General features: G+C 40.7%; 3 protein-coding genes across 3 annotated transcripts in view; 1 reads left to right on the forward strand and 2 right to left on the reverse strand.

Annotated features, from left to right (window-relative positions):
* Positions 1-3,163, reverse strand: part of LOC147798644 (uncharacterized) — a 36,847-nt gene extending 33,684 nt beyond the window's left edge. The window contains exon 1 of the mRNA XM_087139487.1: positions 2,537-3,163. Within this exon, the coding sequence (XP_086995613.1) occupies positions 2,537-2,627 (91 nt within the window). The 5' untranslated portion in view covers positions 2,628-3,163. The remainder of the gene's footprint in view (positions 1-2,536) is intronic.
* Positions 3,164-5,139: 1,976 nt separating this feature from the next.
* cybc1 (cytochrome b-245 chaperone 1) lies at positions 5,140-9,412 on the reverse strand. Its single transcript, XM_022239805.2, has 5 exons — positions 9,233-9,412; positions 8,143-8,258; positions 7,249-7,342; positions 6,520-6,664; positions 5,140-6,085 (listed from the first exon to the last, which is right to left on the reverse strand). The coding sequence occupies exons 1-5, from the start codon at positions 9,318-9,320 to the stop codon at positions 5,929-5,931; spliced, it is 600 nt and encodes a 199-aa protein (XP_022095497.2). The 5' UTR covers positions 9,321-9,412; the 3' UTR covers positions 5,140-5,928.
* A 1,944-nt stretch (positions 9,413-11,356) lies between these two features.
* Positions 11,357-22,319, forward strand: LOC147798645 (40-kDa huntingtin-associated protein-like). Its single transcript, XM_087139145.1, has 12 exons — positions 11,357-11,445; positions 12,129-12,175; positions 12,365-12,437; positions 14,300-14,459; positions 16,113-16,181; positions 16,900-16,962; positions 17,518-17,575; positions 17,957-18,111; positions 18,564-18,645; positions 19,222-19,271; positions 19,572-19,627; positions 21,220-22,319. The coding sequence occupies exons 1-12, from the start codon at positions 11,387-11,389 to the stop codon at positions 21,305-21,307; spliced, it is 960 nt and encodes a 319-aa protein (XP_086995271.1). The 5' UTR covers positions 11,357-11,386; the 3' UTR covers positions 21,308-22,319.
* Positions 22,320-22,514: the final 195 nt, after the last annotated feature.

A 22,514-nucleotide genomic window follows, 5' to 3' on the forward strand; every position in this document is an offset into this window, starting at 1 on the left:
TCAAGCACTTCAATGGAAAACTGATGCTTTTGTGGCTGACCAGTCTCAGCAAAAAATACATGTACATGTAGGCCATGCGCCAGAGTGGTGCATCCGACTTTCACAACATTGGTGTCAAGACGTTAAAAGACATTACCGGTACTTCAACTGAAGGCTCAGCACCAGAACAAAATACACAGTGATGAAATAGGAGCAAATGTCGAGGGAGGGGAGGACAGATTCCACCCCCCAGCTCTATTATGATTAAACTTGAGAGGAAATAATGGAGGTTTTCTCTTTTTGGCAGAGGGGGAGAGTCAATAATCCTCTGAATGTTCTTCCCAACCAAGATGGACAGATTAACCTGCATGTAACTCTCGCACTTTTTCTTCTGAAACCATTGCCTGATTTAATTTTCACAATCGGCACCACATCATTGATTTAATAAGAATGTGTAAGGGACTACCATTATCCATGTCTCCATGCAGATGCTTTCATTCAGGCCCAGTGTGCTAGTGGTGTGCGCTGCATGCACCCAACAGCAAGCACTGCATTACCACCACAGCATGAGGCCCGACAACTGAACTATGCTTCAACTCCTGGGCTGAAGTTAACTTCATTTACAGGTTCAGTTTCACAGCTTGGAATTTCTTTGCAGCGGTGCAAACAGACCCACGAAAAGCTGTCACAATTCCTACATCTTGACTTACGGTAGCTGAGGCATGGGGAGATTTACATATGTACTTGTATGTACATGTACCGGTATACCACTGCAGTATTTCTGCTGCCACTTACTGATTTTCTGCAACACTAAATACATTTTGTTGGCCGAATTATGCAGATTTACAGCCAGTGCTGGAAAATATTTGCCAGCTGGCAACACTGGCACAACGTTATGTGTACCTGAAGTTCTGCCATGCCTTTTTTCTTGTTTTCTGATTTCCCCCTTCGCCTTTATATTTTTACTTTTCTTCATTTATTTATTTTGAAATTACATCTCCAGTATTAATACAACTGTGACAGATAACTGGATCGTGAGAGTTTGCAATGGCGAGACTGATCCTGGAGTTCCAGTGAAAAAAAGGACAATGTCTGTCAATGGTTCATTTGTTCAAGAAAGTTAAAAATAACCAAACCACGGGCAACCACCCGTCAGTTTGCCATGGTCAGTTACACCCAATCTCACGGCACCATCTGCCTATTTATGGTGTCCAGAAGGGTCTCCGCATTGTTCACACCATTTGTCATTTGATGTGGGGCAACTGGGACCGATCTCTGAGTCAGAGGAACTCAACCGAGAAGGTGGATGAAGGGGTGGAATTTTACGGTTTTGAATTAAGAACGGGGTGTTTTTCTAATGAGATGAGTTTGGGTCTGTTATGTGCCTGCTCAAATAGATAACTGCACATTATTTTCACTCAACTGAAGCTTTTCAGCTGGTAAAGAATACCATAAATGGACACCATTAATTTCTTCCTACAGTGACCTATTAGCCATCTAAAAGCAATACAATGTCAAATTTAACAGTGACAATATTGAAGTATTCATTTAGAAAACCATCAGAATTTTGTCAGACCAGTCTCATAGGGTTTGTGCACGGGTTGCCAAGCGAGGTCCATCTGCGGCATACACGTACATACATGTAGAAGTTTTCCTTAAAATTTAAGTGAACATCTACATGTATGTACATTAATTGCACACTGGTGCACAACACTGGATAAGGTTGAAAGATTAATGCATACAAGTACAATATGTGAACATATCATGCTGCGTACACGTACATGTACGGTACATACTGTACATATTGTGCCTCTGTGTTATCATGCTTCTGTGTGTACACAACACGTGCGCGTGATCCTCGTTAAAGCAGGAAAGCCAGACAGCAGATATCCCTGGCACCAGAACCTGCCTAGCAGAATGTACAGTAAATGTTGTACTTTATGGCAAATCACTGGGTTATCTCTCACATTTTCACGGAATTCGTTTAATCTGGTACCCAGCAATGAATGACAATAGCTTTAGATTACCAACATGCTGTATTGTATGTATTCTTAATAAATGTGGAGTCAATGGAGTTGACTCAGGAAGAATACTGTACACGAAATTACATTAGTAATGGCCTTACATGTAGATCAGCAACAGAATGATGTTGACTACTAGTACACGTACTAATCAAACTTAATCTTACGACAGTCAATACACCTCACATAATAAGGTTTCCCTTTTGCCCTGGCCATGCTGGCTGAGATGTTCTATTCATTTCCCTATTTGCCTGAATCAAAATATATTAGATATCATCAATACAGACAGTGATTACCCGACAAAATCCAACTTCTCTTATTAGGCCCCTGTTATTTATTTAAAGCTGAAACACAGGTACAGTTTGTACTTGAAAGTTGTAGCCTGCTATGCTACAACTAGGTCTGTGTCAAAGGGCCAGTGCGTTTCATTTTTCAAAAACATTTTCTCCCTGGGGCCTACTGTATCTTTTACTGGTTAAAAATACAAAGATTGAAAGAAAAGATAGAAAACGGTGAAACCTCTTTGGTCAACTCACTTTGTTTTGCCTTGAGTTTGGTCATAATTCGCTGAACCTGCGGAATGTCCTCTTCTTTCACAGCCTTCAGTAGCTCCATATCTTTTCCCATGGTCTCTCTGGCTCGACGCTATCCAATCCACGAAATTCCAAGCAAATGCATGGGGAATTCTTGGCCCTGGCTGCTAGATGTGGTAGATTCGGTGAGAAATAATCCAAAGGTTATTCCTGACGAGCAAGGTTCTAGACATTTTCAGTACTTTCAGTTCTGCATTTCGCAAGGCCGGTTACAACAAAACCCCATGTTTACAGAACCGAACCATTCATGCGTGTTTGAATTGAGTGCTCTCCATCTACCAGTGCACTCAACGCGGCACGAGCTGTTGCGGTTTCCAGCTAGGCCTGCCCGCGCCCAGTCACCACATCGAGTCGCAACTTTTCCCAAGTTCCAAATCCGACTGAAACAGATTCCAAATGGAAGGCCCCTCAAGAGGTCCTCACACTTGATCAGCACATATCCCTCAAAGAGAAGCTCGAATTGCCAAGATGATTTGACAGTGTTTTCATAAATTCGAGATGGTTGATCCCATGGCCCTCTTGGCGGTATCATCAACAGCACAGAGTTTACGTCATCAAGGATAACAGGACTTGCAATATACATATGGACACGGTACGTTATGGTATTCCCAAATCTCGGCTCAGTTTTCAATACGCCTAATTACTACCCCCTGATTTTGAAGCTTTAGCTCAACAAAAGATAATATTTTGTTACACAAGCCCCAAGATACTAATTATTGAGGAAGTTTTAGGGACTTTCACATTTGGTCTGAACACTGTTTGTCTGTAAGTGATTTCGATATCAAGGATGACTTGTTAATGCTAACGAATCCTCTTTTTGAAAACTGCTCGATTCGTCGAGCGCGATAGCAGCGCAGGCTGCTGGATAGGGTGGCACGATCGGGAATGGCTCGTGTAAAATGAAGCGCGCCCTCTTCTGGTCAAACCCTCAAGGCTGTGTCTGGCATGCATTCGCCGGGCGATAGGCGAGTTGACTCGCGGAGTTCCGAAAGATGTTTGCATTCGATCAGCAAAACAAAAATTGTCCATAACATTAGTTTCGTGCAAGACATAAAGCATCTATCGACACTGAGTGAATACACATTTTTATGTTAAGTCCTCAGCTGTACTATAACGTCTTAGCCATCGACTGATGGCTCAGAAAAGAAGCATATGAAAAAAGTTTCGAAGGTCGGGCAACTTGCAGAAGGAAATACAGAAATAATTATAATGTAAATAGCAGTTAGATTTTGTGTTACTGAGCGTTGAATTGTCGTTTACGCCTTTTCTCTTTTACAAACTTTTGACAGGGCAAGCTCTTTTCACACCAAAGCAACTACTTTCGGTTTTGAACGAGTAATTTCGCAGAAGCGCAGATTTTCTGCAAGGGTATTGTGGTTGGATTAGACATGTCTTGTTTATTTATTTATTTTAATTTTATTCTAAATCTTCAGGCATAAAAACAGTAAAAGTTATATACAGGGGCTGTCTTGGAAATACAAAAGTTACAAACCTGTCATTCGAAGATGTGTATGACCAGACCCCTGACAACAATTAATGAACTGAAAAAAATAAAAAACAAAAACAGCATATGAGATGCAAAAAATAAGTACTTTAATAAGCAAGTCAAAATCCCAGAGAAAAGGGAAAATACACAAAAATTATAACCACCTGACCTAAAAAATCGAAAACTCTAACTGGAACCCCACTCCCCTCAAAAGAGAAAGAAATGAAACCATATAAACTGTTCGTGAGTTTGTGACTTTACGCCTCTAATAGCTGCAAAAATATATTCTTATGTTTACGATTGACAATGCCGATTCCATCTAATGGAAGTTTGAATGAAATGTTAAGCTCTTTTTCCGTGGAACATGTATCATGTTGCAAGCTTAGTGAGTGCCCTGAGCCTCTAGAGAGAGTGGGTAGCATTAAGGTGTGGATCTGTAATACGACTGGTTATCTTAGAGACGCGCCAGTGGGAGGATTAGGAAGCTTGATACCGGGAAATCTAGCACCGGTGCAGTGGAATAACAGGGGTGTTCCCCAGTGGACGTCTGTGCCCTGGAAATCAGGATCTCTGTCTCAAATATGAAACGTTCAATTTGGTTTATATACAAAGGACCGACCACTTTCCCAAGAAAGGTGGAAAATGCTAGCGGTTTTAACCCCCAAAATATGACCATTAAAAAATAGTTTTCTCAAAGGGGGACACTTACGCCTCTGTCCTGCCCCCCCCCCCAGCCACTGGTGTAAGTTTTCCCTTGAACTTCGGGACAAGCTCTGAAATATCGAAGGAACCAGAATCAGGGGGGTGGTTCTGTTCATTTGTAGATTCAAACAGAGAGAGAAAAATAATGACAACTGTTCTAATAAATGAGGTTTTTGTTTTTCAGCTGATATCTGGATGTAAATACCAATCATATTTTGTTCTCTCAGAAAAACGGTGAGAATAAACATTTGTGTTTTCTTCCTATCTGAAGCGTTTTCCGTGTTCTGAATTTTAAAGGTTACACTTTACTGGTTTGTTACAAGGGATCACCAAACACTGAGACATAGAATGCAAGACATAAAAACTTCCACAATATTTTATTACAAAAATATTAAAATCATATTCATGCAAATGGATTAGGATAAGCAATATTTAAATGATTACAATGGACGTCTACAACACAAATAAATAAATAAATGTACAAAGCGTCTGCTCTAAACAAATTTCTGCTTCATATTGTCTCATCTCATCTCCTTAGTGAGTGCTGATACATTAGTCAGGTTTTCAGGGCACTCCTCAATTTACAACCAGACCTCATTCAACTTTGTTGCCAAGTTTGCAAGAGATCATCTGAATCTTCTGTTTTGAGCTGGATCCAGGCCTCTGCTGGCAGACAAAACAACATGCACAAGCTCACAATAAACAAAGCCACAGCTATGTCTATTACCTCTGTAAATTTCGGGATGTCCCAATTTACTAAAATTATCTACAATTACTGAACTGGTAAAACTGGCAAAGATATTGATAGGATTGGTTGGCTGCTGCTAGGAATCGTGGATGGTTACTGGTGAGTTGCTCTTGTGCACCTGTCTGGTTTCTTCAAGTTGATCTAAGAAACGAGAAAACACGTAACAGCAAATCTACCCACTAAGGTAAAAATGCCATGATTTATTGGTTTGTCAGTGTGTACATTTTTGTTTTCTTTTTGGTCTTTTAATGCCATGGATGAGAACAATTTCTAAGAGAGTCCAAAGCAATTAGAGTGGATCAATACACAAAACTACATAGAACACGAAACAGTACAAAAGAAAGTGTGGCAGTTCTCAATGTGGCCTAGCAGTAGCAACTGGTAAACTCATTGCATCTATCATTTTTTGGTGTTCTCTGCATCAATAATCTCCTCATCTGAAGATGACGAGGAGGAGTAAATGTCTTGGTCAGCCTGTCGAACATATAGCTCCTGATTTCGGCTTAACTCTTCCTGCAGGAAATCCTTGATCACATCTGCGATCTGTTGATGCTCTCTGTGAGAAAATTGGAGGATGAATTGATGTTAATACAGCATGTTCATTTTTCTTTAGAGATGTCTTTAGTAAGCTTTAAATTTTGTCCTCCACAATTCTAATTCTCCTGCAATGATAAAAAGCAAATCCCAGCCTGGAAAATTTGGATCACCTTGATGCAACGACGCCAACGAGCATCATTAATATTGAATCTACATGAAGAACACTGGTTAAACAGACATTGAAGAAAAACAATTGATTGTTACAGGAAAAGAAATCTTAACAAAGTCCAGTTTGTCATTGTTTTTTAAATATTTGCTTTACACAAAAAACTTTTGGTAAGTGATGACAATGTTGCAAATTTTCCATCAAAAGGTTGGCTACACAATTGGGGGATCTGAATCTCCTTCTGAATCCTACGTATGTTCCAACAACACTGTTTTTTCCCCCCTCACCTTGAGTTTCCAAGGGTGCATTTTTCTGTAACTGGCAGCACCATTCCTGAGGTCATGTGGAGAGCCACGTAGTAGCCACGGCCAAAGAACCGAATGTCCTCTTGCTCCACCTCAACGTGACAAACCTCCGAAATATCAGCAACAACTACATCCCACAAATCAAAGCAATAATCAGCACTTACATTAAAAAATTTACTCATGTGGTGTCATGACTTTGTCCATTTTGTCTTGACTAAATAGGGGAGCCCTATCAGTTATTGAGGGGCTCCCTGAGCCCCCTTGTCTGAACTCTAGCCCGCCTTTTTGCCCCCCTCTATGAACCTGGCTATGCTACTGCATGACAGTCCAAGGAAAATACAAGCAGCATGATCATAATGCACATCCCAAGACTTGTACCTTCAAGCGTCTTGTCCCCAAATTTGCTCCCCAAGATTAATGTAGGGCACACTAAGACAACAATTCAGTGACATAAGGCACAAGCACCCTCCAGCAGAAGTCCATGTCCCCCTGCCACCATTTTGAAATTTTGAAATGTACACATTTTCTATGAAAGCCACAATTTATCTGCTTTCACTAAAATTCAAATAAACACCCCCCCAAAAAAACCCTCTCACTGTTATGCCATAGCTCCAATCCTTTATTTGGAACAGATAAGCCACACCAAGAGGTTTTACACTGTAAATGACATTTGAAACCAAAGTTTTAAAGACGTTGCCCAACAGCCCTTACCACTCCTGGCCTTTTGGGTTGGCATGACGAGCCTCTCCATAAGTCTATCTCTCTCCAGCTTGACCACGGAGGACTCTCTGTCAATGACACAATCCTAAAGGAAGGACAACATAGGACATAATCAAAAGAAAACTTCACCTCAATCTTCAAACTCTCCAATTAAAGGGACGGAAAGCAAGCATAACATTATTGGACTAGCCAGACCATAAACAGTTCAGGCTTCACGTAAGCTGGTAAACTGGTTTTGATTGGTACAAATTTAGCTGTTGAGAAAAGGATCCACGTGTTGAGAAACCTAGGTTAATCGATCACTATACTAACAGTTAAAGTTTCATCAGTGCTTTTTTCCATGTTCAAAGGGATTAATTCAGCTAGAAAGAAATGTTACAAATCATGTAAGTTTTGAGACTTGACAAGCCTGTAAACACACATAAGAAGTGTGAACATCTCTACATACACAGGTCCTGTACACTGTATGAAACTTAGTAAGTCCAACCATCACTGACAAGCATGTGTAGAGGGTTTGCATGGCTGCCATCTTGGAAGCCTGTGCTTTTGTTCCACAGAGTATGTACAGCAAAGGTTTCCCTGTGGAAAAAAGAACTGCCCTGCAAGATGGCTACTACGCAAAACCTCCATTCACTACACTGACTATCATCAAATTTTGATCAAACTTATTTTAATATGAACATCAGAATGATAGAAAGCAATCCCCTAGGAGCAGTGTTATTTACAGACAACATACTGGACTGAACTCAGTCAAGGTCAACAAGCTCGTTAAACCCAAATACACAGTGACAAACACAAACATTGACATGATGCAACACAAAGCAAGTGAGCAATAAGATTTTGCTCCGGGAACAGATTCATTTCTGTGCAATCTGACCAACCCACCTCCCAGTCATCCAGCGATGAAATGGCAACAAAGACAGTGCAGAAGAACCAGAACAACTTCCAGAGGATGCCTTCATCGGAGTAGATCAACAGGCCCAGTCCCATAGCTATAATTCCTGGAATTCAACGACGAGATGGCTCCATGAAGACATCTTACCTCTTCTCAATTACAATCTCAGTCATTTCACTTCACTTTAAAAATGGAAATGTAGGATTAACTAAACCGAGTGGACAGTTAAAAAAAAATTCAATACCGGACATCTTATATCCCTCTGAATAACACTATAGCTACATTCTGGTCATGTGGCGCTCAACTGGACACTACATTTTCATTTTATGACGTCAAAAGACACTGCATTTTTTTTTGTAAGTTAAAAGAAGTGTACCTTCAGCCAAATTTTCCACTGAAAACACAATTTTTCTTTTATACTTAGGCCACGACATGGACAAAAATATGAAATTCCTTAACTGAATAGGCCTATGTATACTGTTGTACATCTATTTTATAACTGAATAATATGTTTGGGCATACCAAATGCACTTTGGCATCTTTTACTTCTACCCATTAATACAGACTCCTCCAACAGCTGAACACATTACATGCATTTTAGTTGCTCCCATTAATGACTATGATATTATAAGATCATCCGGCCCGCTGCCCATTGAAAAAAATCATATTTTGGAAAGAGTTCCATATACGGACACCAGTAATTATTTCCTACAGCCATCAGAAAGCAACAACATGTCCAGAAAAGTTTTGTTAAGGAGGGAAAATACCAATTCATTTACTAAGAAAACACAGAATTTTTCAAACCAGTCTCAAACTGTTTATGCACAGGCCCTGTTACAGAGTGTCAACAAAGTTGCAGTAGCGTCCGCGCATGGAATCTTTCCCAAATTTCTCTTTCCTCAAGAATAACAGTATTTCCGGCGGAGAGATTTCACAGATTGTCTGACATTATTCAATTACTTTACAGTGAGATAGGCCTATGTAGGCCTAACGATGAATTGGCCGTTTTTGAGATTTTGCAAAATGCAAACAACGAGCATGCGGGGATTTCCTTACGGATGAAGCCTACTCTAAACTCACCCATACAAGTGGCCCAAGATCTTAGACTGGGGGCTCTTGCTAGGTGCAATGTGGACTTGGAACGGAGTAGAACCTTCATATATGCCATCTTTTCTGAAATGATTTTCAAATTCTGATTCTGAATTTACTTTACCCGGAAACAAGTTTAACTCTGCACGTGTTGGGTGGAGATAGAGATAAATAAACAGCGCCCTCAAGAGTTGATATTTTACTTTTACTTATTTTGCTGCTACGCGCGGCGCGGGCGGGGCAAGTGGGCGCGGCCGGGCAGACGGCGTGGCGAGTGGCATAAGCGTCGCAGCCTTGGCACGACGCCTAACGTAAGCCCACAATACAATTGATTTTAGATATAAAAATGTCAAAAATATAAGGGTTTGGAATTCCACCAGAATCTTTCTGAAAGGAAAAATAACAAGTCGAAACTGAGTCTTCGCACGTACGTTTGACTGAAAAAATGATGTCGGATTGCGTTGCGCCGTGTTAAGTCTCTTGGCATGTACATAAAAAGAAAATATTTTTTTCTCGTCGTAAGTGTGAGAACACCTGTTGGTATGTTTTATGTAAGGAATGAAAAGGTTTGAGGTAGATAGCGAAACGGCAAGTGCTGAAAAAAGCTGAGCTGGGCGGTTTGTTTCAGTCACCGCGTCACACCGTTCATTAAAAAATATTTTTTAAAATTGGATTTATTTTAATAAGTGCTGCACCTTCAGTCTAACAATTTCCTAGATATAAATAGGCAGTTTACTTTTTGACAGCAAGTTATATGCGAGATATACGATGCCCCAGAGTTAGCCTACTGCCATCTCGATCGCCAGGGGGGGGGCTGATAGGAGTTCCAGGGTAAATTTTCCCCCAGTATAATGCTGTTGTATGTCTTTTTTTTTATCTTCTCCTTCTTCTTTTTTCCTTTCCTGGGGTACGGAAAGTTGTTACGAAGGGAAGTTTTTTGCTTCGACATTTGCTAGACAGACGTACGTTTAAGGTTTGACATTATTATGTATATAGGCCCTATACATGATTAAGTAAGGAAGACGCATGATGTGACTGCAGCCTTCCCGGAATAAAACAACGAGAAGTGCAGTTCCAGTATCATGATTTGTTCTACATTCGGGGCCGCAGTGATGAGATATGTTGCCATTGAAAGTGCCGGTATCTCACGAACGGTGTTACCATCTTTCTGTGGCGGAGGTTTTACAGATAAAAAGGGAATCTTTTTTAATAAAAAAATCACCCGCCCTGGACGCACTGGGATGCGTAGTATGGGTGGATTTGTTGCTAAAAGTGCAGACGATGCCATTTTCAATATTAATCTCGCGGATGTTAAAATGACGGCTCCACCGTCAGCAGAGAATAGGACCTTATTTCGTTGACATCCATGGGTTACATGCTGCATGTAAGAATTTAGGATCTCCATGCAAACTCTCAGCTCAGATAATACAAATAATGGGCCCCTGTCGTGGCGATTTGCTTTTGTTTTTTAGGCTGGTAATTTTCGTTTATATGAAAATACTGCATGAAACTAAGCAGTATCGCAGGACAGAATAAAATTGAAATCAAAATGTTGAAGTTCCTTCTTTTTTACATTCAACTAATTTATCTGGGTTCTGAGGATCAAATCACTGGGTGAACTTTTAAAACTTGTCGCTTGCTGAATTTCTTTTTCCTCAAAAAAACTTGCCCGGTCGTTGAAAAAATGCCAATGTTATTATTAAGTATATATATTCATGTATATCCCGAGTCGAGAAAAAAGAATTGCAATTTTCATGCAGTGTCCTTTTAAGGATTTCAGTATTCATGGTCGGCGCGTTCGTGTTATCCTCTCGAACGCCCTTGGTGGGTGTGCACTATTGATGTGCACTATTTGGAAGAGCACCAAGAACCATTTTAAAAAAATACCAAAATCTTAAGGGAAAAGTTATTTCATGGGAAACACAAGTCATGGTTTAATTGGTTAACGATTTACACAGTCTCACCATTTTGGGGGCCAAACAATCTCCCTTTTCCAAAGATACTGTGGGGGGGCACTTTTAATGCTAATGACTAGCCAGAAATTCTCACTTGAATTTAGTGGTATGCACCCACGAGCTCCACTACTTATTCGCGATTCGCGCAGCGCCCTCACCCGATCCAAATTATTGTACTGTCTGAGTAAGGATGGACAGGGACACTGATTTTCTGGGGAAATATCGGTCAATTTCAAGTAAATTAAAAAAGTGAGTACGTTTAAAAGAATACAGTTCTTATTATGGGAATACAAATGTTTTTGTTTTAAGTCAAGATACAACTTTAGTTGTAAGTGATTATTTTTATCATCTTTTTCTCACATTAGCAATTAGCATGGCACGTATGCTCCCTGCTATACATGTACGTGTACATGAGCGATGTTGTGCACGATCGGTCGATATGTGGATTAACCCCACTAGTGTGGCACGGACTCTCACCCCCAACGAGGATGGATCGGGAGTGAGAGTCCGTGCCACACTAGTGGGGCTATATGTGGATGTGCGCGATGGCTCGATCGTTGGGCAGTTGGGCAAGCATTTGGGGCACAGTTGACTGACGTACATGATGCTAGATTGTGCTGGAGTATACTAATAGATAAACTGAATTATGCATTAAGATTGAGCATGGTCTGACAAAGTCTCCTCCAAAATGACCAAGCAACATTCGTTATTGCAACACACACGTGCACAGACCATCCTGTACTCGGGCCAATGTAATCATTTATAATTTTTTCATTGTTTGTGAACTTTTCCAATCTTCCAAGATCCACTCTACGCCTCGCCTAGCGTTTGTTGGGTGCGATACCCTTCCTTCCTCCTCCATAGTCTGACTTCACTTAGAAAGAGACGAGAATTTCTTATCATTTATTCTTTCTTTCTTTTTTTGCACAAAGACGATTTCTGCGGAAGCCAAATGTTGCCGAAGCAAGCGATCAGTTTGGTAAGGACTTGTCACATCCCACATTTAATTTGGTTGTATTCTGTGGCTTCTCTTTGAAACTGAAAGTCACATTAATGTTGTGCAGGCCTGAAGAAAATGGTTGAAATTTGAGTTGATCAAACTAAGGAAGGTAAGATCAAAACCTCACTGACGAAAATACCTTTCAAACATTTCACTTCTTTTTACAAGGTTCACTAGCAAAGACCCTTGAGAATCAGGAATGTTCATCCTATGCAGCCATCTGTAGCCTAGCCAAAGCCAGGTAAGAGATAGACCTAACTCCATCGCTTCCTATCGGAGAAAGTTGAAAATAAGTCAAAAGTCAGTTCTTCTTGTGTGTCACTTTGGGAAGACGTCCATACATGGGCACCATTAATTTGTCCCTCTCTACAGTAAATACTTTAAAATACATCAGCCTACAAAAATGATAAGGCCAAAAGAAACTTCTTCTGCTTCCGGTTTCCCGACCGACCCTAATTTTTTGGCTCAACCCTAAAATGTCTATCAGCAAGTTAGAAAAATAAATGTTAGAAAATTTCCCAAAAAAAATTAAAAAAATAAATCCTGTTGTCTTTTCTGTCTTTACAAATTGGCTCTGAACAACTTTTTTCACATTAAAATATTTGTATGTTGTGTTTTCCTGCTTACATTTGTAACTTTCGAAAAGAAAGTTCTGTTATTTTCACGAGTTCCCTTCGTGTTCCGCTGTAACGGTGGTGAAAACACGTGCACAAAGCTCAGTGCATTAAACTAAAGCAAAGCTACATGTATGCTGGTTCCTGCCACGCCATGCCCATGCAAAGAAAACGAGATGGAAATGTGGCAAGTTGGTGTCGTTACAGGCACGCTATCCTACAGCTGTACGTCGAAAAAACATTGATGTTGCAAGAAGTTAATTCACAGAAATTAGTCTGTTGTCTGTGTGCGTATTTTGTATCTTCACGAGTTAAATTTCAGGTTGTTTTGCTCGTACTTGAAGCGAGCGTGCTTCCGCAAAATTTCTTGCCGCGGCAGGATGTTTATTGCTTGCCCGTTTAAATGCATCATCAATTCTTACCACGCGATACACAGACATTGTTGGCCAATTTGCCGTCGTGATTACCCAACTAGCATTATGCATTGTGATGTAAATTGTCCATTTTCAACTGGGGAAAGTTTTACATAGATTAAGGCAAGTTTTTATCCCATTTTGAGGCAATTTTAGGTAGTTTTCGTCCCCATTTGTGCCATTCAATCAGCACAAAAAATGGACCCCCCCAAAAACAAACGTTTCCGACCTAGCAACACTATTTTTAGAGGCATATACTCGGAAGCAGAATGTTTTTTGGGCCTAACATCCCAGAAAATCAAAGAAAGTCAGGAAAATATTGGAGAAATTTCTTTGAAAGCTCTGGGAAATTTTCAGACCAGTCCGTCCGATATGATGTTCATGGACATAGTCTTTTTCTTTCTGTTTAGGCTGAAATTAAAATCGTATGAAACCTAACAAGCAAAACAGCAAAGAGAATTATGCTGGACTTTGTCTGAGCAGAGCTTTGAAGTTGGGGATTAGCATAGTGGTATTGTCTCCTCCCTTCACCTCTACAACCCAGGGTTCGAATCCCACCCAGGCCAATGTCTTTAATTGAGTTTGAGTTCCCTCCCTTATTCCACGGTTTTCCCCAGAATGTTTGTGTGAGTTTTTCTCTCACCTGTGCAGCTGAACATTTTTTATTGTCTTTTCCCCCATGGCCCAAGGGGGAACAGTTCATTGGCCCCGAGCAATGAGGACTCCTTCGTTGGGAACTGCACTTGGCTGGTTCACCGGCGACTATGAAATGCATGCGTCGCAGTTGCATTCCTGTCAGTGAACATTCGCCAACAACATGCCTCTTTTTGACCGATGGGGGGGGACGCTATTACTCAAGGTGGATAACTGATAGGGCTTTATGCTGGTGAAATAATAGGGATTATTTGGTACAGCTGTCAGAGTCCACAGGCATCATGCCTGACTGTCCCTGAATGCTGTTGGATTAAGAAGGAAACCCGGAAGATGACAAAGAAGTAGGGGCCAACGAGCTGAAAGTCATACCCTTGTGTAAACAGACCTCAATGACAAGCATGACTTCTGCCTTCCTCCCTCAGGTGCGAGCACACCTTATCCAACATGCCGGCTGAGGCGGAAGCGTTAGTCAGCGCCGCACACCACTTCATGCATGCAGAGGAGGGGGACCACGACCTCAAATGCCCCACCTTTGAGGAAAACCTCACCGCTGCCATCAACTGCTACAACCATGCTGTCAGAGTGAGTGTTTCTCCGTAAAGGATTTAGCCTTGTCATGTTGATCTTCCATGTTTCATTCTCTGACCCCATCTACATGTACACTTGTCATTTTGAGGTTTTAGTTTTCTGATTCAGGCGGTCACTTGAATGGCACAAAGTCATGAGAGATGGTAAACGCTACCAGAAATGTGCCGCTGTCTTACCAATGCAACCAGAGACAGACACTAAGGTTTTATAGACCTGTGACATAACGATGCCACGTTTTGTTTACATGTATACTTTCCTTTGTCATTGAGGTGGAACGCGATCCATGCAGAAGTGCAAACATAAACAAAGCGTGATGTCGTTATGTTTTCAATAGTTCTATTGATGAATTAGTTTGTTAGATTGTACTTTGTTGTCCCAAACATTATATCAGTTTGTTAGATTGTACTTTGTTGTCCCAAACATTATATCAGTTTGTTAGATTGTACTTTGTTGTCCCAAACATTATATCAGTTTGTTAGATTGTACTTTGTTGTCCCAAACATTATATCAGTTTGTTAGATTGTACTTTGTTGTCCCAAACATTATATCAGTTTGTTAGATTGTACTTTGTTGTCCCAAACATTATATCAGTTTGTTAGATTGTACTTTGTTGTCCCAAACATTATATCAGTTTGTTAGATTGTACTTTGTTGTCCCAAACATTATATCAGTTTGTTAGATTGTACTTTGTTGTCCCAAACATTATATCAGTTTGTTAGATTGTACTTTGTTGTCCCAAACATTATATCAGTTTGTTAGATTGTACTTTGTTGTCCCAAACATTATATCAGTTTGTTAGATTGTACTTTGTTGTCCCAAACATTATATCAGTTTGTTAGATTGTACTTTGTTGTCCCAAACATTATATCAGTTTGTTAGATTGTACTTTGTTGTCCCAAACATTATATCAGTTTGTTAGATTGTACTTTGTTGTCCCAAACATTATATCAGTTTGTTAGATTGTACTTTGTTGTCCCAAACATTATATCAGTTTGTTAGATTGTACTTTGTTGTCCCAAACATTATATCAGTTTGTTAGATTGTACTTTGTTGTCCCAAACATTATATCAGTTTGTTAGATTGTACTTTGTTGTCCCAAACATTATATCAGTTTGTTAGATTGTACTTTGTTGTCCCAAACATTATATCAGTTTGTTAGATTGTACTTTGTTGTCCCAAACATTATATCAGTTTGTTAGATTGTACTTTGTTGTCCCAAACATTATATCAGTTTGTTAGATTGTACTTTGTTGTCCCAAACATTATATCAGTTTGTTAGATTGTACTTTGTTGTCCCAAACATTATATCAGTTTGTTAGATTGTACTTTGTTGTCCCAAACATTATATCAGTTTGTTAGATTGTACTTTGTTGTCCCAAACATTATATCAGTTTGTTAGATTGTACTTTGTTGTCCCAAACATTATATCAGTTTGTTAGATTGTACTTTGTTGTCCCAAACATTATATCAGTTTGATTCAACTTGCTTCATTCTTGTCTCCCTTCCCGATTCTTAGATTGTTCCTAATTTTACCTTTCTGCCTGTCATGTACTAGGTCAAACTTTTGTTCTCCTGTGATCAAGATGTTGTACACCTTGTAAGTACTGTCAATCTTAAATCATTACAGTTTGCATTTCTGCTCAACAGGTGTACATAGAGATGAAGCAACCAGCATTAGCAGCGTCTCTGTCACTACAACTCGCAGAGTCAATGAGAGTAAGTACGCTTTAGGACACTCAGAATGGGATAAAGTTTCAGAGGCACCTCACCCTGCCTGTGCCTTCGTGGGCTTGGAAAGGTGTTCCTGGAGGGACAACGATTCAGGGGCACTTCACCCTGCCTGTGCCTTCGTGGGCTTGGAAGGGTGTTCCTGGAGGGACAGAGATTCAGGGGCACCTCACCCTGCCTGTGCCCTCGTGGGCTTGGAAGGGTGTTCCTGGAGGGACAACGATTCAGGGGCACTTCACCCTGCCTGTGCCTTCGTGAGCTTGGAAGGGTGTTCCTGGAGGGACAACGATTCAGGGGCACTTCACCCTGCCTGTGCCTTCGTGGGCTTGGAAGGGTGTTCCTGGAGGGACAGAGATTCAGGGGCACCTCACCCTGCCTGTGCCCTCGTGGGCTTGGAAAGGTGTTCCTGGAGGGACAAAGATTCAGGGGCACTTCACCCTGCCTGTGCCCTCTTGGGCTTGGAAAGGTGTTCCTGGAGGGACAATGATTCAGGGGCACTTCACCCTGCCTGTGCCTTCTTGGACGTGGAAAAGTACTCCTACTGAACATTTGGAAGTACCATTCAAATGTAGAATGCATAGCCATACCCTCGTCATGTGACGTTTTTGTGCAATTATCATGCCACATGTAGGTTCATGGTAGGGTCACAAGAAAGTGATTGTGATGTTCAGTCGCATGCAATTCTTATGTTTTTTCTCCTTTGCAGAAATTAGAGAAGCCAGTCGAAGCAATGGGACATTACCAGCGGGCAGCCGATTTACAGTATCAGGTAAGCAACAACCCTTCTCCTGTCCATACCCTCTGTCAGATATCAACTGTGAAATGACAGAATTCAGTGAAACTTTGCATGTGTTGTTTCAAAGACATCCCGTGTCCAGTAAACCTGCGTAATTTCAGCTTAATCCAAGTAAGTGTTCTTTTATTTACGGTCATTGATAGTTCACATTACCTCTTGTAGTTTTCTAGACTTCTGTGTTGACAATCTATCACACTAGTATTAACTTTGATGAGACTAGTTTTAATAAAAACACAAACTGGGGAAAGAAAACTAAATAAAAGCTCGAACGGGAAATAAAAGAGTGATGGTAGCACTGGAAAATGTCAGTTTTGTTAGAAAAGTATAAGCATAACTGGCTAAGCAAATACTTTATAAGCTGACACCTGCTTTTACAAACATTATCAAGAAATGAACAGCAGTGCCAAGTAATTAAAGTGATAAGCTTCGTTGAGATTACCGTCGTCAAAGTCTGAATTTAAATACCATGTGTGCCTAAAATGGCTCAATTTCACCAGAGATGGTTAGCTGTTTTTTTTCGTTTCACAGAGTCCTTTGGACTGTCTTCATTCGTTGGGTAAAGTGTCTTCCTGCAAGATTGAAACAGGTCAGAGACTTTTTTGACTAAAATACAGTATGAACTATTCACAGATCAAAATTATATTCTTATTGTGATATACGTAAAGACCTATCCAAGGACTGTTTTTCTTTTCCACTGAATAGTATTTTGTCAAGATCTTGCGGGTTAGATGTCAGAAGTTAGTCAGGTCCTTTCAGATTACCTTTTGATGTCAGAATTCTTTTTTTTTCCTTCAACATTTTGCCTGTTAGAATAATTAGACCTAGACCCATTCACAGAAGACATCTGGCCACAACAAAGATAACGGTTATGATATGCCCCCACATTTGCTGAAACTTAAGATAGTACTGTCCAGGATCACTGTAAATGGTAAACGGAATTCATCTGGGCTTTCCTTGTTGATTTCAGGGGATTTTGATGGTGCCCTCAGCGTCTTGACCGAGATGGAGTACTTGGCCCAGGAGAGGGGGGTGATCAGCCAGGGAGCCAAGCCCATCGGGGCCTTTTCAGATATCTTGGCTAACTGCCAAGTGTCCCGAGTGCTGCTGCTTATGTTGCTGCAGGTGGGCAGGATACTGCAGTCGCTGCACGCGTTCCGACATTGTTACTGGAGCCACTTTCGTAATGCTGAAGTCTGCTAAACATGGAATAAAAATCACGCTTAGCAGAATCAATGTACTTGCCAAAGTGCCATACAAGGGAAATATCTCAACTGGTTTTTTGTTTAGTTTTGCTTGACACAAAGTAATATTATCTGCTTGGCAACTCGGTGAAATTGAGCCTGGTTTGGTTTCCATTGGGGCGGATCCTTAACACAAACCTTCCCAAGTGACGCTGCGTACATTGGCCATCACGGGATAAATATTGGCCTGCCGACAAGGGAAAGGGTGATACAGAAGTACCCCACTTCCTCCCTCCTTCTCTCTCTTCCCCCCATCCCCAGGGGAATAGAAATGCACATCGTACAAGATGATTGAGAAAGCATGGTTTGAATTTTTTGTTTTACCTCTTGTAGCCCACACCACAGCGCATCAGACCAGAACATGCGCAGACATTAGAGAGGTATGCATGGGAGTCAACCGAGGAGAGTAGCTTAGGTGAGAAATGGATTACTTATAAATGCCCATATTTAAGCATGTTGAAAGAGGTGGTCTACATGTGGTTTAAACCTATACCATTCCGTATTGGTCTGTCTTCCTTGTGTGGATCAGTCTTCAAAGTTTGATCCAGTTTATCTGAAATACTCTCACAAAAATTCAAAGAAAGGGTGGTTTGTTTTATTTTGCTGTTCCGGTTTCCATGTAAATGCCAGTTTAAAGTCACGCCCATCTCAAGACTTTACCTCACAGACTCCACTTTCTTAGTACAAGATGGCGAGCAGGGTCATTGTTATCTAGTTGCAGCAGAAAGGTCTTAATCTTTGTTGTTATAAGCTCAGGCTTCATGGGTATAGCAGTAGTGATGTTTAAATTATGTCTGACTGGTGTTTCCCTTTTCTACCTGCTGGGGAGTCCTTGTGCGTGAATCTAGTGAGAAGGCATCATTTTGTATGATGTATATTTCAACATCAGCCGGAAAAAAGAACCACAAAATACCTTTTTGTCAAATATCGTTCATGGCTTTATAGTACGATCAAATGATATCTTGAACAACTGTCTTTTATTTCTTTTCAGTTGTTGAATGTTTGAGTGAGGAGCTCTTCCTTCTAATGCAGTCCATGGTGGTGAGTTTATTCAATTTTAGTCAAGATTACCAATTAAAATTATTCTGTCATTTCATATATACATGTAATGGAGGTGTCAATAGAAAGTGCGTAACCAAAAAAAAACACAAGGATGACAAGGATAGTTCTTATTTTCCCATGGAATGAAAAATGCCGAGAACTGTTAGTTGTTGCGACAATGAATCGCTGTCTTCATTTGCAATTTTTAAAAAATGGACCAGTTTCCGAGTTTTTCAGTGGGAAACTGGAATTTTTGTTCTCTTCCATTGAATTTGAATTTTGATATCTTGACTTTGACAGATGGCTTGCCAGTCCAGGGATATCAACTCATTACAAGCCCTTCAGGCTGATCTCTGGTAAGCTCGGTTGTTGGTCAGTCTGTGCATTTGTTTGGATGTTTGAAATGACCTTGTGTGCATCTTTCTATTTATTTGATGTCAAGCTTCTGTATTAACCCCTACCAGCCGGGGACTCCGGGATCGGAGCCGTATGGTTTATATGTGTGGCCGGGGTCTCCGAACTCGGACAAAGGAAACAAGGCCCTGTAACAAAAGACCGTACTCCGAACAAAAGACCAGGCTGCTGGGCATGACCGGCATTTTTCACTCTCAAAAGTGGTGATAATCCAGCGTTATTTTGAAACCTTATACCAGGGTTTGGGGTATTTAGAGCAAGCGGATTACCACCGGGGACAAAATTTCTCCACCACCGCAGCGATGAGCCACACAGCACCGCTGCATGCTAATCTGGCCCCTATTGAAAAGAGGTCAGCAGTGCACTGAGCCAGGTTCGTGAACAAAAGACAGCTGTATAACACCGCACAATCTGGGCTCTGTTTACAAGGCTGCAGGCCTGGCTGAAATATTCCGGTGTCAATGAAGTCACCTGTCAACTTAGAGTAGTGCCTGAAGATTACTCCGTGCGGCTATAAACGACTGTTAAATGGAATGATGAATTGTTGAAGGATTTTGAAAACGGAAAAAATGATAGTCATGCCGGCCCAGCATCCTCAACATTGAAAAATGCCCCGGTCCGAAGTGGTTAAAGGCCTGAAGATATTTATCAATGGAGACATAAGATTTGTTTATTGCTCGAGAGAAGAAGTTTTTAAACTGTTGCTATCTACTTTTCAGCATTGCGTTTCTGTATTGCATCCTTATAAACACCAGACATGTAGCTTCCTACTTCTGTGAATGTACATGTCGGTATCCATTTGATGCAACATTTTTGTTAGGAGTAGGGGAGGAATCTGCTAATTTTAACAAATCTTCAAGGGATGTAGGAGAAAATAATTCATGAAGTTGATCAGAGGTTGTGTTACGTTGTGATGATATTGACACCGAGTCTGAATTGATTCAAATCAATAAATGTGCAGTCTTGCCTGAGGGTTTATATGCACCTGAGCAGAATACAGTCGACTTCCATTTTCCCTGTTTTGCCAACAGTAATCATCAGTTTTTTCGTACCTATAGTGCTTTCAGCCTTTGCTCTTTATTTCTGCCCAAGTTGTCTGGAACATTTTCACTTGGGGTGACTGTATTCACAATAGCAGTCGCGGTGTGACGAAACCTAGTGTATCAAGAAGTTAGACCAAGACGATTTGCTGCATGATTGGCTTTGGAAAGGCCTAGAATATTCTGAGTGACTTGCAATCACTTGCACTGTGTCACCACTTCAAGCCCATTATAACTGTTATGTAATAGGTCAGTTTGTACCCACTGCATTAAGGTTTTTGAGCCAGCACAGGGAAGGCAAAGGAGCAGGAACTGTACATGCACCATTGGTGTAGTATTTTGTTCAAAATATGTACTACATGTATAATGCAAAGCCTAATTTGCATATTTTGGTATTAAGTCTAATCCGTGTGAGTTTTATCCAGATCATTCCTGTGTTAGGGGAATTTCTCTTTGAATTAAAATCTACAATGTTTGCATTTGTACTTTTACAGGAAGCATCTGACATCAGAGCAGAACCATCTTCTTCATCTTGTCATTAATAAACTCTCCCACGCTGACCAAGAGACTACATACGAGTAACTGTCATGGATGGGAATGGTGCCCTGAAATCTGCCATCTAGTGACAGGGAATTGCCACCTGCTTCTTGAAAGGAGTCTCTTGGAACAAAAATGAACTCTTGAAGTGAATTGAGCCACGTCTGAATGAAGGCTGCGTTGAAGGGTTGCGGCTGCTCATCGTAATGCTCCAATGGCAAGAGCTGAAGTCACAGCCACAGAATATCCGGTTTGGAGACAGCCTCACAGAAATTTTTAAAAAAAGCAGCATGATATGAAACCCTCCTTGATGCATCAAGGAAGTCACTTTATTGTATTGTAGCCCAAAGCAGACTTCAGTAGATGGCAAACACACTGAAACAAACCAAGAAAAGGGCAAAACAGCACAATTCTCCACGGGTTACTTTGGACGACAGTTAGATAGGATGTATAAAACACACCTCAAAAATGCACAAATATTAATATAACTAATCCAGATTTTGAGCCCTGTCTATTTTTAGTTTTATCGGAGAGCTTAGTCGAAAACAAGTATGATTTTCACTGGCTGAATTCTTCTAGTTTAGAAAAGCGGCGTTTTCACAAGAGCACTGTATAACTCATAACACCAAACGCCTGCCCTATCAAACTACCAACTTTCGTTGTTCCAGCATTTTCTGTTAAAAAATAAAATCAGGGGCCGCTGCTAGTGTTTCTCTTTCACTTCCTGGCATTGAAAATGCAGAATGTAATAGAACAAAACAGGTCAATAGGTGACATGAAAGCAGAAACTATTCAAGTCACAATCAATGGCAAAGACAGCTTCCTTCACGTCATTTGGCTGTTAAGTTTAGATTTCTGTTTGTTGAGAATACATGCGATCAGTTTCGTGTGGCCCCAGTGTTTGCTGACGCAAGATTTTAGAAAATTGGATTAGAAATGAATACGCCTTTGGTCCTTCACAGCCAAATAAGGTAATTTTGATTCTTGATGTATTCACATGAGCAGACACTGTTTATGCAAATGAATGCAGAAAAGTAACCAATCAAATACAGAAGGATCTATGGCTTCAGAACGGTATGCATTTGTGGCAGTGGTGCCCTTCATGCACTTTGCACTAGGCCATCTGGAAGTGTGCAAAGTGAGGAAGCAGTGTTATATTCAACATAAAGGGAAAACCGGCATCCACTTGATGTCGGCAGATTTTTAATCTGGATCTTTGTGCAGATGAACACCCAAAACACCCGTCTGAAAT

The sequence above is a fragment of the Acanthaster planci genome, linkage group LG07 (assembly GCF_054643075.1).
Source record: "Acanthaster planci isolate LZ-2023a linkage group LG07, COTS_SCS, whole genome shotgun sequence".
Classification (NCBI taxonomy): Eukaryota; Metazoa; Echinodermata; class Asteroidea; order Valvatida; family Acanthasteridae; genus Acanthaster; species Acanthaster planci.

What these genes read in the sequence shown, in the direction of transcription:
- cybc1 (XM_022239805.2), bottom strand. Translation starts at nt 9,320, where the DNA reads ATGGCATATATGAAGGTTCTACTCCGTTCCAAGTCCACATTGCACCTA. An exon ending in CATCGCTGGATGACTGGGAG is followed by an intron (nt 7,343 to 8,142) that starts GTGGGTTGGTCA and finishes TCCTTCCTTTAG; the next exon opens with GATTGTGTCATTGACAGAGA. An exon ending in AACCCAAAAGGCCAGGAGTG is followed by an intron (nt 6,665 to 7,248) that starts GTAAGGGCTGTT and finishes TGTGGGATGTAG; the next exon opens with TTGTTGCTGATATTTCGGAG.
- LOC147798645 (XM_087139145.1), top strand. Translation starts at nt 11,387, where the DNA reads ATGGACAGGGACACTGATTTTCTGGGGAAATATCGGTCAATTTCAAGT. An exon ending in TGCTGCTTATGTTGCTGCAG is followed by an intron (nt 18,112 to 18,563) that starts GTGGGCAGGATA and finishes TACCTCTTGTAG; the next exon opens with CCCACACCACAGCGCATCAG. An exon ending in AACCGAGGAGAGTAGCTTAG is followed by an intron (nt 18,646 to 19,221) that starts GTGAGAAATGGA and finishes ATTTCTTTTCAG; the next exon opens with TTGTTGAATGTTTGAGTGAG.